Genomic DNA, 18,320 nt, shown 5'->3' on the forward strand with positions numbered 1-18,320 from the left:
AGATGAGATGATGGTATATTTAGAAAACCCCGTCATCTCAGCCCAAAATCTCCTTAAGCTGATAAGCAACTTCAGCAAAGTCTCAGGATACAAAATCAATGTGCAAAAGTCACTAGCATTCTTATACACCATTAACAGACAAACAGAGAGCCAAATCATGAGTGAACTTCCATTCACAATTGCTTCAAAGAGAATAAAATACCTAGGAATCCAACTTACAAGGAATGGGAAGGACCTCTTCAAGGAGAACTACAAACCACTGCTCAAGGAAATAAAAGGGGACACAAACAAATGGAAGAACATTCCATGCTCATGGATATGAAGAATCAATATCATGAAAATGGCCATACTGCCCAAAGTAATTTATAGATTCCATGCCATCCCCTTTAAGCTACCAATGACTTTCTTCAAAGAATTGGGAAAAACTACTTTAAAGTTCATATGGAACCAAAAAAGACCCCGCATTGCCAAGACAGTCTTAAGTCAAAAGAACAAAGCTGGAGGCATCACGCTACCTGACTTCAAACTATACTACAAGGCTACAGTAACCAAAACAGCATAGTACTGGTACCAAAACAGAGATACAGACCAATGGAACACAACAGAGCCCTCAGAAATAATACCACACATCTACAACCATCTGATCTTTGACAAACCTGACAAAAACAAGAAATGGGGAAAGGATTCCCTATTTAATAAATGGTGCTGGGAAAACTGGCTAACCGTAAGTAGAAATCTGAAACTGAATCCCTTCCTTACACCTTATACAAAAATTAATTCAAGATGGATTAGAGACTTAAATGTTAGACCTAAAACCATTAAAACCCTAGAAGAAAACCTAGGCAATACCATTCAGGACATAGGCATGGGTAAGGACTTCATGTCTAAAACAACAAAAGCAATGGCAACAGAAGCCAAAATTGACAAATGGGATCTAATTAAACTAAAGAGCTTCTGCACAGCAAAAGAAACTTCCATTGGAGTGAACTGGCAACCTACAGAATGGGAGAAAATTTTTGCAATCTACTTATCTGACAAAGGGTTAATATCCAGAACCTACGAAGAATTCTAAAAAATTTACAAGAAAAAAACAACCCCTCAAAAAGTGGGTAAAGGATATGAACAGACACTTCTCAAAAGAAGACATTTATGCAGCCAACAGACACATGAAAAATGCTCATCATCACCAGCCATCAGAGAAATGAAAATCGAAACAACAGAGATACCATCTCACACCAGTTAGAATGGCAATCATTAAAAAGTCAGGAAACAACAGGTGCTGGAGAGGATGTGGAGAAATAGGAACACTTTTACACTGTTGGTGGGGCTGTAAACTAGTTCAACCATTGTGGAACACAGTGTGGCGATTCCTCAAGGATCTAGATCTAGAAATACCATTTGACTCAGCCATCCCATTACTAGGTATATACCCAAAGGATTATAAATCATGCTGCTATAAAGACACACACACACATATGTTTATTGTGGCACTATTCACAATAGCAAAGACTTGGAATCAACCTAAATGTTCATCAATGACAGACTGGATTAAGAAAATGTGGCACATATACACCATGGAATACTATGCAGCCATAAAAAAGGATGAGTTCATGTCCTTTGTAGTGACATGGATGCATCTGGAAACCATCATTTTCAGCCAAGTATCACAAGAGCAGAAAACCAAACACCTCATGTTCTCACTCATAGGTGGGAATTGAACAATGAGAACACTTGGAAACAGGAAAAGGAACATCATACACCAGGGCCTCTTGTAGGGTGTGGGGAGGGGGGAGGGATAGCATTAGGAGATATACCTACTGTAAATGACGAGTTAATGGGTGCAGCACACCAACATGGCACTTGTATACATATGTAACAAACCTGCACATTGTGGCCATGTACCCTAGAACTTAAAGTATAATAAAAAAGAAAAAAGTAAATAAAATTAAATAAAAAAATAAAAAAAAGTAAAATAGCTGCTCTTTCATCTCCACTGAGACCAGAGAAAAAGGATTAGATTTAAACACGTGTAAGAAGCGTTCTTGTTGAGCATGGGAACCATTTTGTGGTAGGGGATTCTTCCATTCACTGGAATAGTTTCCCCAGTCGGTCATGGGATTTCTCAGAAAAATCTCTAAGGGCAACATACATTCTCATTCGTTTAGGGCAGTGATCCTTACTATATAAATACATACATATATATATATATATATAGAGAGAGAGAGTTTTATTGAGATATAATTAATATACCATAAAATTCACCCATTTAAAGTGTACAATTCAGTGGTTTTTGATATGTTCACAGGACTGTGCCACCTTCATCACAGTCGATTTTGTAATATTTTCATAACCCCAGAAAGAAGCCCTCTGCCCATCAGCATTCACTCTGCCTTTTCCCTCACTCTCTACCTCAGCCTAGGAAGCCACTAATCTACTTCCTGTCTTATAGATTTACCTATTCTGGGCATTTCTTATAAAATGGTCTCATATAAGATATGGTCCTTTATGTCAGGCTTTTTTCACTTAGAATACTATTTTCACAGTTCATCCATGTTGTAGCATGAATCAGTATTTGTCTTTTCGTGACTGACTTATTACACTTAGCATAATGTCCTCAAGGTTCATTCACGTTATAACATGAGTGAAAATTTTCTTTCTTTTAAAATTGAATAATACTCCATTGTTTGTGTATAACACATTTGTTTATCCATTCATAGGTTGATAGGCACTTGGATTAGTTCTACCTTTTGGCTATTGTGAATAATGCTGCTATGAACATGGGTGTACAGAGGAGGGTAAATCTTAACCTTACATGTGCATAGGAAACCTCCCAAGCAGCCTGTTAAAAATGCATATTCTGAAGCCCCATACACCCCTCTTGATTCCCATTGTTCAGTATGTGTAGAGTGGAGTTCAGAAACTTTTAAGCACATCGGGTGATTTGCTCTGTCACCTAGACTGGAGTGCAGTGACGTGAACACTGCTCACTGCAGCCTTGACCTCCCAGGCTCAGTGGTCCTCCCACTTCAGCCTCCCGAGTAGCTGGGATTACAGGAATGTGGCACCACACTCAGCTAAACTTTGTATATTTTGTAGAGGTGCGGTCTCGCTATGTAGCCCAGGTTGGTCTGGAACTCCTGAGGTCAAGCAATCCTCCCACCTTGGCCTCCCAAAGTGCTGGCATTACAGGCATGAGCCATGACACCCAGCCCATACTTTAGGTGATTCTAATCAGGGTGAACCTCCAATCCTATGAAGTCAGGGTGAAGGATCACAGCCTTTGGCACTAGAGCGAAGTCTGGCTTACACTGCCTGTCTCTGCTTGCTCTTTCAGTGTCCACCATGAAGAGAACACAGGTTGGCTTTGTGCTTCTGCTCCTCTTTCCTCAGCATAGCTAACATGTTTTATCAAACAAAACCTTTCCAAGCTTTTATTTGGTCCCTAATGTCAGGTGAACCTGAAGGGATTAGTGTCTCGCTGTACCTGTAGTGGTTTTTGGAAAGGGCAGGTGTGACCCTTTCAGGATTAGGCATGAGGAAGCCAACAACAGAGATGTGCCGGACCATGGTGTAAAACTCATGCATCTCAGGAACAGTGCCTCCTGCCTCTGCCAGAGAGATTAGAAAGGCTTTGTTAAGGGAAGCATGAGAAAGAATGATCAGAGTTTCTACAGATAAGTGAAAGACTTCATTGATTTGCTGATGAAGAAACCTACATGAGCTGAAAATACTAATTCTGGATGATGTCGTCTGAAAGACAGGTGTTCAAGGCTGTAAGCTAAATCGGTAACCTATTTAACAGGAGGTTTTTGTCAGACTTCACAATCGGCTTGCTGTGTGACCTTGGGCTACTTATTTGATCTTGTTGAAAAACACTCTTCTACCCAGTAGACTGAATGTGATCTTCAAAGTTATATGACTCTGTTTCTGAAGCATCATTGACCCAGCCTCCCACTGATATTGGTGTATATGAATGGGAGATTAAAGATCTCTGAGAACAAGCTCAGAATACTGAGAACTGATCTCAAAATACAGAGATACTGGGAAATAACAGCCAAAAAATCTGAGTTAGTGAAGAACAAAGGCTGTAGTGGTTGGGTTAGTGATTATAACTTAGGCCATAAGCTTTAAGCACCCACGGGCACACACAGTTTTGGGCATGAATGTCGTCATACGCAGATGATTGAATGAAAAGACGGATTTGCTTGGATAGAAAATCAAGCCCCACTTGTACCCCAATCCTAAACTAAATCCTTGTACCCCAAATCTAAACTACTACATGCTAAAATACTAATGATATTGATTTCTATCCTGAATATCTTATTTTATGACAAACCTATAACAAGAGATCCCAGCATATCTGGTCAATGAGAGGCACTTTAAATTCCAGAACCTTTATTTATTTATTTATTTATGTACTTGAGACGGAGTCTCGCTCTGTCACCCAGGCCGGAGTGCCCGTGGTGCAATCTCAGCTCACTGCAACCTCCACCTCTCAGGTTCAAGCGACTCTCCTGCCTCAACCTCCTGAGTAGCTGGGACTACAGGCATGTGCCACAATGCCTGGCTAATTTTTGTATTTTTAGTAGAGGCAGGGTTTCACCATGTTGGCTAGGCTGGTCTCGAACTCCTGACCTTGGTGATCCACCCACCTCAGTCTCCAAAAGTGCTGGGATTACAGGCATGAGCCACTGCACCCAGCCTCCATAACCTTTTATATCTATAAATCTAGAATTCTGTGTAGATATACAGCTGTCACGATGACCATCTTGATGAATCTTAAGCAGTATGAGATATCAGAGTACTTTTGGAATCACCAAGAAAGATTGTTTCATTTGGTTTACTGGCAGTATTAAATCTAGTTAATTATTTTCTGATTATTTAACTTGATGAAAGTTTATGGTATATTGTGATTGTTAATTAACATAGGACTTACCATTTAGCCAAAACAAAATTGTAGCTTACTTTTTCAGTGTATCTGGAGAAGCAGGAGAGTGTACAAGTTAGTAGTTCATGTTCCAGCTTTGCCAATTACTAGCTGAGCAAGGAAATACTTGAGCAAATTACAGAGCCATTTTCCTCCTCTATTTCATCAGTAAATTGGAAATAATGGCATCTACTAATGGATAAAATGAGTTAAAATGTATAAAATGCTTTGAATAGTACCTATTATATAGTAATCACTCAACAAATGTTAGTTTATTATTGCTATTGTTGTTATCATACCATTTTCTAGTTTGCTTGGCACTTATGCCTATCTCTTCTCATTTTAGCTTCATGATAATCCTGTAAGTAAGGCAAATGTCATAAATAAGGAAAGTAAGGATTTTTTAAAAAGTGACTTGTTCATGGTCCCAAAGCTAGAAGTGTTGGTAAGTGGGGCTAGATCCCACATCTTTTGACTGATAATCTGTCTCTTACCATGTCATGTTGCCTTCTCAGCATGCTGAATAAATGGGTGCCATTATTTCTGGCACACTGTCTCTTTAATAGCCACATAATCTTAGAGTTCCAGTTAAGGTTGAGAAGCTGAGAGCATGTTGGCTTCTGAGATCAAAGATCGTTTTACTAACCTCAAATTGTATACCAATATGATGATAGGGTGTTGAGATACCCAGGCTAAAGGAGTCACATTTGACAATGTCTTGTGCGGATTATCATCTTTTCATAATGGCTAAATCTTTTATGATACCATTCAAGCTCAGTGACTTCCCAAATCATACTGATAAGTACAAGAAGTGTTAGCAAAAGAGATGAAAAAATTGAACTTGTAAATGAGACCTTTGTACCAAATTATTGGATGTTTTTTCTTCAAAGCCTCATTCAGAGATTTTGAATTCTTCAGTGGGTTCTTGATATCTTATGACATAAAGCATCCTCCCATTAGGTCTGGGAAAATCACCACAAGGATACCAATACTTCTGATATCTTATCAACAAGGATCTTGCTTAGATCCATACTTGCCTTTACCCAAATCTGGATTGAATTACTGGAAGTTGAATGATCTAGCTCTAAAGACTGTATAAACATTAGAAAAGAGAGCTCTGTTAACACCAGATGGCCTTATCTGTAGATTTTTTAAATGTAGACTATAAGAGAACCATATAAACATTGTCCAGAGAGACAAAAGGAAAGAAAAATATAAGCCACAATGGTTTGAAATATCCACCTCTATTTTATAGAACCTGGACTCTACTGATGTTCTTCAGCCCCAATCCTGCAGTTATTCATGTGGATTTCAACAAGAGAGTAGCTAGTGAAATTCAAGCTCAGATGTAGTCATTGAACCAAATAGTATAACGACTAAGTTGGAGATTTTATCTCACGACAATTGCGTTTTGTTGTCTAGCTTCAATACTATTTAAGAAAATAAGTATTTCTAGGTTATTTGAGGGATTTTGACATGGATGCAAAATATTAGTCTGTTCTTTTTCCTTTGGCCCCAGGACTTGGGATGAAATCACATGATTTAATCATTTTGAATCCATGTGGCTCCTCTGAGATAGGGCCAGATGTAACCAGAAGGATTTATAGGGTGTAAAATTCAGAATGGATTAGAAAAGCCTTTCTATGTTCAGCCCAACACATTCTAAATCAATGTCCCCTGAATGGACCAGAGCAATCTCTGGCTGGCCTAGTGGGGAGGTTGTCATGGCAACTGACTGGCAAGCTCAGCCAGTGGAATGTGAATACAAACAATAGAGTGATAAGACTGTGTACAGAGCAGCACACTAAGGCTGCTTCTGCCCAGGTACAGTGGCACATAGGTGAACGTGTGAAATTGTTGCTGCACTTTGTACCTTCTTAACAATCTCTGGCAGCTCATTTGAAATTTACCAAGTGCCCTTTCCCAGATGTTGGTAAAGACATTGCTGCTGATAGATAACAGACGCTATGGAAAAGCATCTGTTATCACCCAGCTGATCGGTGCAGAGGTATACAAAGCCCTGGAGGGCCGTTGGAATAACACTGCTCAAAAATTTTCTGAAGGAGGCTGAAGCAGGTTTAAGGTAAATCTTATGACTCTTCAGTGCCATCTTGTGTCCTTTTAGATACTGAAAATTTACTAGAAGGCTACTCTCAGACCCATTGTTAGGCAGCAGCAGGGCAGAAATGGAAAAGTTAGAGCAGGATTATATTGGAGCTTGGTATTCCCTTTTACAGCAGAACAAGCACACCAAGGCTTCTGAGCTTTAAATTGATTTAAAAAATTAAAATTACAAATTTTGGTAGAATCTGGAAATAAAAACAGAATAAAATGCCAAATGATGCCACGAAAAGAGTGCAAGAGTCTACATGGTGGACTAGGGGTTGAGGGAAGGGATGGAAAAGATAGATTTGGTGTTGAGGATTCTTACTGTTGTCATTACTAACTCTTGCAATGAATATTTTAAATCTATTCAGTCATGCTGATAATGCAAATGAATCAAGAGAGAAAAATAAAATGTGAACATCACCAATTCCACTTTATAACTCTTTTGTTCATGGTTAATGGAGTAAGAGATGGTAACATTTGCTTAAATGGTACCTCCTGCCCACCTCTAATCTCTTACCTACCCCAAACCCACCACCCACTGATGTCTCACCATCACCTCATCACCATTGAAAGCCATAATCAAGTCCCATTTAATTTCAGAAATGTGAAATAACCAAGTTGTGTTTCTGTGTGTTTCTTCCAGGTTTTGAGTTTTTTGAAACAAGTGCCAAGGATAACATTAATGTCAAGCAGACATTTGAGCGCCTTGTGGATATCATCTGCGACAAAATGTCAGAGAGTTTGGAGACTGATCCTGCCATCACTGCTGCAAAGCAGAACACAAGACTCAAGGAAACCCCTCCTCCACCGCAGCCCAACTGTGCCTGCTAGTGTCCCCATGCACACAGGCAGCTCCACGAAACAGCATTTGTAAATGGTCTGTTAGCCTTTATTCATACTGCCTAATAATTATTTGAAGGAATAATTTGATGTCAATGGTTCATACATGCATTCAATTCTTGGGAGATTTCCTGTTTAATATGTGGCAAATATGTGATCTTAAATTTGTAAGGACTATCCATCTATAAACATCTGGTACCTGCATGTGACTTGTTATTTATTTGTCTGCTAGGCTCTTTTTGTTTCAGATTTGTTCTCAGACTACTTCTGGGACATCAGACTATAATTTTGCTACAACTGGCTTTTGTCCCATTGATTCAAATTATGCTATTCACTTGTAGGAATGATGACCAAGGAATTGCTCTGTGTGTGTGTGTGTGTGTGTGTGTGTGTGTGTGCGCGTGCGCACACACACACACGCGCACACAGAAGATGTCACAAGACTTCATTTGCTTTACTCTTAGTTGAAAATCAAATGGAAGTTTTTCATGATTAGGGATGCTGTCATGAGTCTGGTCAGTTTACTGTTGGGAACTGTGTCTTTATTTCACTGTTATTAATAACTGAGGAGATAATTGACCTATAAAGATATTGAAATGTTGTTTTTAAGGTCTTTGCAATGTTCCTAAGTCATTAATACAACCTGACTGGGGCTATTTAACAATAATCTTTGTTTACATGTTTAAATAAGCAAATAACTACCCAGGACTTTTTTTCCACTGATCCTACCCAACTCTGTGAATATTTGGCATCATTGAACAGATTGAGATGTATCTACTGAATGCCAGTTATGCAACAAGCATTGTAACCAAAAAGAGTATGAGTAGCTATGGAATTCCAAGGTCCAAGCTCCCTTAGTTTTCAGTGACTTGCCTTCCCCAACCCCCATAATGCACACCACTACCACCATCACTTTCTGGAACCATCACCACTCTTGAACTAGAGCTTTTGTTGAAGTTTGTTAGGGCTCCTCTTTCCATAGGATGTAGACTTGCCTCCTCAAACACGGCCATCTTCTCAAACTTCAGCTAAGTTCTTTTACCTGTTTAGATGCTATTTAAATCAGATTTAAAAGGGTCCCAAGAAAAAGGGAAATTTTAATCTATAGTCATCTTTTTAAGTCCAGATGTTCATAAATTCTAAAGCATATTCCTATTACGTGAATGCTTAAGTTACACAGGAAACATTCTATAACTGTAGTGTTTCAATTTCAGAAATATTTAGGGTCCCTAGCAATTTAAAAGAGGGAGGAAACCGTTGGAACATTCTAATTTTGTATCACAAATTCCTAAAGAACCTATATGAATAAAGAGAAAACAACAAATCCTATCAGCTGTACAGAGCAACATGGAAACTTCGCCTCTGGATCACTATCCAGCATTATTTACTGCTAGGATTTAGGAAGGCAGCAGGGATTATTTGGTGGATTTGGAAGGATAGTTTCATTAAGTGAACTTTCTCTTTTTTGGTGTTTATGTCAAAGAAATTTTTTCCTCTTTTCAAAAATAGAGAGGCTTCCCATAAAAGTAGTGAATACAAGTGAAACGGGCATATATCTAAAGATATCTCTGGAGAATAAATCCTTACAAGTCACAGAACTAGGTCGCACACATTATAGTAAGTTAAAAGTTGGAAATTAGGGGAGAGAGCATTTGGAATGCTTTAAGCATTTCCATGTTATTTCTCACCTTCCTAGTTGAAGATCCACTAATCAGTAGTACATTTCTACTTTGGCGCCCTGCAAAGCAAGTCTTAGCATAGTAAAGACAAGAAAACATTAATGTTTTATTAGCTTTTAATGGGGCAACCAACTTGAAAACCACAGGAATTACAGTGAAGGGAGAGAAAGAAGCAGGGGGCGTAAAAACAGATTTGTTTGCAGCAGTAGTCTGTTTGCACAATGTTATAATATTTCTGTAACTTGGGCCAGAATGTGGCCGTGTTAAACGATATAGCTATTAAGCTCACTTGTACAATCTAAAAGGAACTAATAAAGCAGGACACCCTTCCCATCCTCCTTTGCAGCCCTCAACCCACAAACATAAATAGATGTAAAAAGCTTAAAAAGAATATTTTGATGGCTTTTTCAGAAGGACCTTGATGTGTGTATTGTGGTAAAATGAAAAGCAAAATGAGACAGTATTTAAAAGTGAAAGAGCTGAGTTTTGCTCAGAGGAAAACCCCTTCCCTGAAGAACTGATTGCTGTTGAAATTAATTGGCCCTTAGATGGGGAAGCCCTAAGCCAAGCTCCCACTTATACAGTGTCAAACATCCCGAAGTGGAAACATTTTAGCCATTCAGGGGAGAGGCATGCAACAATAGCCTAAGTGTCATTGCCAAGAAACATCTGATACTTTCTAATTTCTAAACCCCAATGGAAGTGAAGCCTTTTTCATTGATTCTCAGTTCTGAAACTCCCACCCTGCTAGGATTTCCATTCCAAATAATTCAATGAGAGGTTCCAGAGAAACAGTCACAGAGCTCAAGAGAAAGAACACTTACGTTCCTGCTGTAATTGCATAAAAAAACTGGGTTTTAACATCAAATTTGGTAAATGGTGGGACCAACCCAAGGTTAACTAAGTGAGCTTTCATTGACACTGAGCTATATTACTTATAAATTATAAGTAATTATTCCAAGGTTTTTCAGCCTTTTGGCCAACACACACACACACACAGACACACACACACACACACACACACACACTAAACCATCATCTATCAATAGTCTAAATACATAACTAAATGTAGGTCATTTTTATCAATGGCCTAACTAAATTTATATTTAAAAGAACAAGACATTTTAAAAAGTACATACTCCTAGTAGTTTGTAAGTCATACACATTTATCTCTTGTCTTGGATGCAATTAAATTAGTGTTTTAAGTATGAATTTATTTTCCTTTGCTACTCATTACCTGACCACTTTCACTCCTCTAAATACCTTTAGGAATAAACCTTAACTGTACCAAATAGATTCTTCCAAGAGCTTTGGTGTTGGTACCTTCCTTTCTTTTCCTAATGCAACTGAAAAATTGGACTGAAAATTATTTCGCTTAAATAGCCATCCTCAGAGTGAATCAGCATTTCAGTTTTTGGAGATGGGGATGGAAATAGAAGGTGCACGAAGCGTCCTAAAACGGCAGTTTGAATGTTAGCATTACTTCTACACGCTCATAAGAGAAATTGCTTCAGGACAATGAATCAGTTCATTGTTGCTGCCCCCAGTGAACAGCTTCAACTGCCTTGATGAACTTCTAATGATTGTGAAAGCTAGGAGGTTCTTCTAGTTCCTCCTTACAGTCACTTGAAGTTCACTATTTTTTTTTTGCTGCATGGTAACTAAGTGCTAAGATTTTACTTGGAAAGAAAACTATGACGATGCCTTCAGTTGTAGCAGAAAGTTGTGGCATTGTGATAACAAACAAAATCTACAAAGTTACAACCCAAATTATACAAGACATCAATACACTCAGTAAACAAATACATATTTCACCTACTTAAATCATATCAATTATAGGCCTTTTGTTTAGTACACTGGTTATTTTTTAAGGAACCAATTTAAACTTTCAATTTTAAATACATCTATGCTGATGATAGACTTTCGGGTATATACAACCTTCTTCTTCTCTTTTAAAAGTTAAATACATTCCACTATTAACTGAACTTCCATGAAGCAACATTAATTTTAGAGCATGGTAATCCATAATCAGTGGTTCATTGTGATGTGCTTTATCCAACATGTATCTTAGTGCATGGTTGAGGGTGTACCTTATGTGATCTTTTAGTTAACAGTGTGGCATTTGTGGGACTATATCAAAAGCCTATCCACACTACCAAGCTGTAGCAAGCTGAGGTAGCACCTGCATGTGAAAAACTGTGATATGAATCTTATTTATAAAAAAGTCATAACTAAAACCCTTCTAGACCAAAAAGTTACTGTGTGTTTGTTAATAATCTTCATAGTACTACTGGAATGCTCAATCAGGTATTTTTGGTGTGGCTTACTTCAGAGCTGGCCTGTCCATCTGAAGAACGCTTTCTCTCACAATTACAGTTTGCATGACGAGAACCCGGAACTCTGTTCCTTTGCGCGTATAGTCACTTAGTGTGCTGTCCGGGTGCCATATGAGCAACTACAACCATGTGGCCTTTCTGTCACTCCCTGGAAAATGCAACCTCTACAGCTCTGCTCAACTCTGCCTGTGTGCGTTGACTACCTTCGCTTTAGTAGTTTGCCTGTAAAATGGTGAAGTCTTTCTCATATGCTGAACCTGTGAGCCAGCTTTTGGGAGTTCTTCATATTTTAGATGAATTTTTGACCAAAGTCAATTAAAGACATAAACCTGTTTTATATCATAGAATTTACTGGATCAAATCAAGTAAAAGATGAAGTTTATGACCACAATAAAAAAGCCTTTACCCCTGCACTGCACTATGTCTAAAGGGCTCTAGGTTGTAGAAATATAGTACCCCCAAACAGGGAAAAAACAAGTTGGGGGATTTATCTAAAACGTATCTACCTATTGTTACTGGTATTTCACAAATAATTTTTTTCTTAAAAACATTTACAGAAATGCTTGACACTCCAGTCAAATAGTATTTCCCTTTGATACACTGAAATATTTGCTCTTAGATTACACACACAGTGCTGCCCTTCTCAACAATCACTCACAGGCTCACTCGCCTGATACAAAGGTATCAGGTAAACACTGATACTTTTTTTTTTAAGAAGGGAAAATTCCATCTATGGTGCTTTCTCAGTGCTAGGGAAAAGGGAGCTTTTACTATGTTCCAGCTATAACTCACATCTTACTTATAAGGTCCATAAAATCGATTCTTCACACCAATTTGGTTTGATTAGTCTGTGCACATAATTAATTTCCTCTAAACAGAGAGAGTGGAGGGGAATACATTTCGCAAACATTCTAGATAACAGAAATGAGTTATTTTAAAACCTCACTCAGAGCTCTAGTGTTAAGATCAGACCATCTAGCTAGTGGACAAATTGAACTATTTGCAGTTCTCTTTTACTTTCTGACTTTCTTTTAAATTACTGCAGTTTTTCAAAATGCTATCCTCATGGAATGACAGGACCAAGAATAGAAAATGAGACTCAAATTTCACCATTTACTTCCCATCAGCAACCATTACTGGTGGAGTTTCAAACAGCCATTACTTGCTGAAATGAGGTTTGGGGTTACCTGTGTATTTCATTCACCTGTGTTCATATTTCCTTCATCGTGGACAAGTGAGAGTTGGCTGTGGCTTTATTTCTTGATGCAAATTATTTTGCATTCATGTTATTTGGAGCTAGGTATTGCTTAGGTTCGTGAATACTGTTCTTACAGACACAGATGGTACATGAGCCACTCAGACACCTGCCTTTTCAGGGACGTGAGCATGACTTACATCTGTCAAGTGGTTCCATACTTCTTGTAAAAGTAAAGTTTGGGTATTGTTTGCTGTATCAATATGATGGCTTTCCATGCATTGTCTCATTATCCCTAGGATACGTGCTGAAGGAAAACTGTCCTGTAATTCCTGTTAATATATTGTTAATGTCAGACGTGATGTGATACCATTGGACTGTCCAAATGTACAACTATTTAATGGTGTTTGTAGAACTGAAATGTCTTAAATGTTGCATGAAATATGTTATAAAAATAGATTTGTTTTCTATTTTCAACACCTCAGAATTGAGGGTTCATGGGCCAATAAGTGCAATATTTAATGACTCACTCAGTGTATATAAACTAGTATGAAAGAGTGAATTATAATGAATGTGTGAGATGCTTTGATAGCTGTGTGACTTATTCAAATGATTTTCTTGTAGCTGTATTTGTCTAGTGGTGCAATTTATACAGTAAATATCTTATTGGTGTCATGTAAAACCCCTCTGTGCCTACTTCAAAATACTTTTTTCTTATAAAACCAAACATTTAGTATCTGGAAATACGTGTCAATTTTGTCTTTTAGAATTGTGGTTTTTATTGTCAAATCAGAATGGCTGTTCATTTATTTTATAAAAGCATCTCCTTCTATAACTCAAAATTTTCTTTGTCACATAAAAGTGTACATTTTACTTTTAAGCAAGTAATTTAGATACCTAAGAAAAACTATGTGCGTTAGGAAAAGTCATGTTTTTCTTCTCAGAAAGGTTGATCACATGACATGTCTACTAAAAATGTTCACCTCTGTATTTGTATGTATATTTTATTGTTACTCAAACTTGTGTTTTATTTACGAATTCAACACTGTCAACCCTGGGAATTCTAAAATACCAATGTATTTTTAGGTTGTAGCTGACATTGTATTCACTTTCAATTCTCAGTTGTCCACACTGGTGATATTAGAGGAACAAATCAGAATCCTTGAATACTTCGTAATGCCATCATAAACTCATATATTCATCCTCAAACTCCCTTGTTTAATGCTAATTGGTGGCCTGGAACTTCACTGAGATGCAAAATCAAGAATTTAAGCCTAGTTGCTGGATAACTAAAAGCTATAAATGTTTATGTATGTGAATTTTAAAGTAGAATAACCATCTTAAACTCCTATTTGCCATTTCTCTTTTTAAGGCAAAGCATTCATTTTAATATTGTGCTTTGCCTTTTCATTCAATTAGTGGATAAGTCATGAAACCTTTAGGAAGAAAAACAAGTAATGACATATTCACTAAAATTGATGACAGTTGGTTCTAGATGACCATGGCCATGTGTTCATCATATAAAGCCTTCAGTTCTCTCTATGGTGCTTGGCTGGAGATTGACATGTGAGGATGTGCCAATCATATTAAATGGATTTGGTCTATGTGGGTGATATGTGGCCTGAATGTAACTGTGATAGGCTGAAATTTGTTCTTAGCTCTCAAAACCCACTGAAGAAGTCAAGTGAAGGTGGGTAAAATAGGGAGATTAGTGACAACCTTGTGCCAAATTTTTTTAAAATGGAAGCAGGTAGCCAACATTAGAATGATAATTTAAGGGTGTGGTTGAATGTTTAGTTAGTTGTCACATAGTTATTGAACTCCATATGCTCAGTGCTGTGGGAATCAAACATGGAAGAGGTATGGCTCCTGCCCCTAATGAGAACAAGGGAAAAAAAGTCCAGGTATAATCTAAATGCTAGGTTATGTCAGGGTATAGGATCACAGAGAATGGGGGACCTGTAAGAACTGGAAGAGTCAGAGAGGGCTCCATTGAAGAGGTCAAACATAATTCCGGAAAGAATAAGGTAGTGAGGAGATTGTGCCAGGAAAATAAGTGGGAAAGTCCACAGTTATTTTTCCTTTGAATGGAAGAGAGACAAAGCTATCAGCTATAGATCATTGTTTTTCTTAAGACAGCCAAACTGGCCCTTTGAAACCACTCAAATTATCCCAGTTTAGCTCCCTACCTTTTGGTCTCCATGAGGAAGACAAGCTGTTGTATCATCATATTCCTCTGTGCTGAGCAGCTCAAGCCACAATATGCAAATTGCTTTAATGCCACATTACAGCAGTTGATTTAGACATTTGCCAGTGCACCAAACCATGAGAGATTGTCCAACAAATGCCACCTGGCAGATGTGTACCCAGAGATTTTTCTGTAGCTCCATGTTTCCCATAAAGGGCACTGGAAATGCACAGATGAAGATCTTCCTTTGGAACCAGGCACTTTTGGCTCCTTCTCAGTGACTGCACTGTGGAACTCTTCTTAAGAAAATATTGAAAACAGCTTAATGCTTTCATATAGTGACTGACATTTAGTGGAAAACTACTGCTGCATAGCAAATATTGTGACTCTTCATGTGTCCACAGGAGCTCTTGTGTGGGTTTAAAGCTATGAAGTGTATTCACATTGTGAAGTTTTAATTATCTTTATTGAAATTAATTGTGTAAAAATGGTATGTGCTCTATTAGGTATTCAGTTTGTATGTGAATTCTGTATAGAAAGTGGTTTTTGTTCTTTGAGTTTATCTTGTTTTATTTCTTGAAGATTACAATAAATATCTAAGAGACTATATTCCTGAATTTCTTAGGCTTAGTCTGATTAATGTTTTTCGTCTCCTTTCAATTTGTATTATTTTTCATCCTAGGATGCTTATTTCCATTTCTTCTTCCACTTCAACAATCTTTGGTACAACACTGAGTTTGAACTGAAGATAAAGAGTGAACATATTTAGGGCTTTGAGTATCTCACACATGAATTTGGACTTAGGCACAGGAATGAATTCTAATGCTCGTAATCTTTCAAGATCGGTAACTTTCTATCTGACCCAATTGACTGGGTTCCAGAGTTACAAAGCCCTTAGCTGTAGGATCAAGAATAGCTGCTAAGCAAGTAAAAGGTCTTCAGGTCTGCAACTTGAAGACCATGTGTCCCTAAATCAGAAGTCTAAGGTTTGATGATCACTTGGCACCCTACTGACATAGCCTGAGGCAAGGGCAGTCAACAGGGACAACATGTGGATGGGATGTGTGAATGGAATGGGTGTCATTTAATGCACAATACTTGGTGCAGTGATGATTAGGATGCTGTGCAGGCTCTCCTTGGCCATGCACCTCAAGGCATGGGGAAGCACCCAGCTACCAATCTATTTGTATCACAGCAGACTTACTACTAATTTTGCAATCTTGTAGCGTTCTTCTTGTGCTAACAGAACTGATTCTAGAGAATTTATTCCAAGTATTCCTCAGGGCAATTTCCAGGAGTCTGCACCGAAAATCAGTCAAGGGGGAAGGTCCCTGGAAGATCCACATGAGCCCCATGGGTCAAATTAGCTTCCTGAACTGAACTTGGTAATAGAAGGGTAACCTCCCTGGGTACACAAAGCAGGTAGCACCTAAGAAACCAAAAATAAGAAAACAATGATAATAAATTAAGGGATTTCCAGTTATATTATCAACAAATACTTACAAAACACCTTTTATATGCTAATTTCTCAGTATACATGAAAATACATACAATAGAGTCCTGACCCTCCATGAACTTAAACCATTGTGATAGAGGAAAATGTGTAAGTTTATATCAATAAAAAACTCATCATTGATAAACTAAATATTCCTTAATATGTATGTCTAATAAATATTTTAAATGAACATTGGAAATTTGTTTCATTTCAAAAGAGCTCACAAAAATTTCCTCTTTGAAATGTTATAAAATGCATTTTTTAGACTGTAATCCTTTGCCCCCAGATAAATTTATAACAATCAATAAAACTCAGTTCAAAACTTAAAAAAAAAATTAGGAGCCCAGAAAGACTTCACATGTTTCCTGATTATTCTGGGGCTCTTGTGGCAGAACCAGATCCAACTGGTTTTAGCAGGAATCTTCCTCTATCCTATTCCCTCAAGTAATATCCCCTTAGCTTTGAATTAATTTTAAAACATGAAGTTACTATGTGGCCACTTACTCAATAGCATTGAGACAGTAGGCATGAAACAGAAAACATCTGTCACCCTCAGAAAACGCTAAGTCATTCTCTCCTCAGCTTCCTAACAGACTTGAAAAGGACACCTTCTAAATAAAAGGCCACAAAATCTTTGCACAGTTCCCAGGGACACTCCACCTCTCGGTTCTTGGTTCTCCTCTTTCTCCTCTAATTTCTCAACCCCTCACTCAGTCCAAAGAAGCTTTAGTCTGATGGAGACTGGCTGCTCATCTTTTCTTCCTAATCTTTTGTTAATGACCTGAGTCCTTTTGAGGTAGAATTTCTCATTGTTTATTAATTTAAATCTCAGGAAATTTTATCTAAAAATTATGTTTTCTTTTTTAAGTACTGCCTCTCCCTTAAAGCAATTCTGCTAAGTGGAAGAAAGGCAAAGGGTATAGAAAATATATGGAAAGTGAGTGTTGGATGAAAATCTGGATTAATATTTCAAAACAATATTCTACCAAGCAGACAATTACAATATAATTTGATTAGTGTCAATATAGAGGTTAAACACAAGCTACAGTGAAAGCACAGAGAGAAGCAATTATTAACCTAGATTGAAAGCAAGGGCTGGGATGTTCTGAGAAGGCCTACTAGAGGAAACAAGGACTGAGCTAAAACATACAGGAGAGGTAGGAATTATGCAGGGGCACTTGTGACAGAAGACTGCTCCAAGCATGAGGAGAAAACCACAGAAGTTTAGCAGAGCATGGTGTATTTATGGAATTTCAAAGCCATTCACATAGGGTGATCACAGGATGAAACAAAAGGAGAAAGAGCAAGGGCTGAGGTCATAACATTTATCAGAAGTGCTTTAAATGTCTAGATTTCATTCTCCAGCTGTGGAGAATTCTTGAACAGATTTAAGCCAGGAAGAAGTTTGAACAGATTTGAATTTTGGAAGATCACAAAATTGGCAATATGAGAAATGAATTAAAGGGAGGCAATAGCAGAAACAGAAAGAGTATTAGACAGCTATTACAGTAACCTAGAAGTTTTATCTCTAAATTAATTGCAGAATGATAG

General features: G+C 37.8%; 1 protein-coding gene across 2 annotated transcripts in view; it reads left to right on the forward strand.

Annotated features, from left to right (window-relative positions):
* The window catches only part of RAB3C (RAB3C, member RAS oncogene family), a 293,496-nt gene extending 277,605 nt beyond the window's left edge, over positions 1 to 15,891 (forward strand). For both annotated transcript variants that reach the window (XM_005556952.4, XM_005556951.4), the window contains exon 5: positions 7,680 to 15,891. In XM_005556952.4, the coding sequence (XP_005557009.1) occupies positions 7,680 to 7,867 (188 nt within the window). In that variant the 3' untranslated portion in view covers positions 7,868 to 15,891. The remainder of the gene's footprint in view (positions 1 to 7,679) is intronic.
* Positions 15,892 to 18,320: the final 2,429 nt, after the last annotated feature.

Source organism: Macaca fascicularis, chromosome 6, assembly GCF_037993035.2.
Source record: "Macaca fascicularis isolate 582-1 chromosome 6, T2T-MFA8v1.1".
Lineage (NCBI taxonomy): Eukaryota > Metazoa > Chordata > Mammalia > Primates > Cercopithecidae > Macaca > Macaca fascicularis.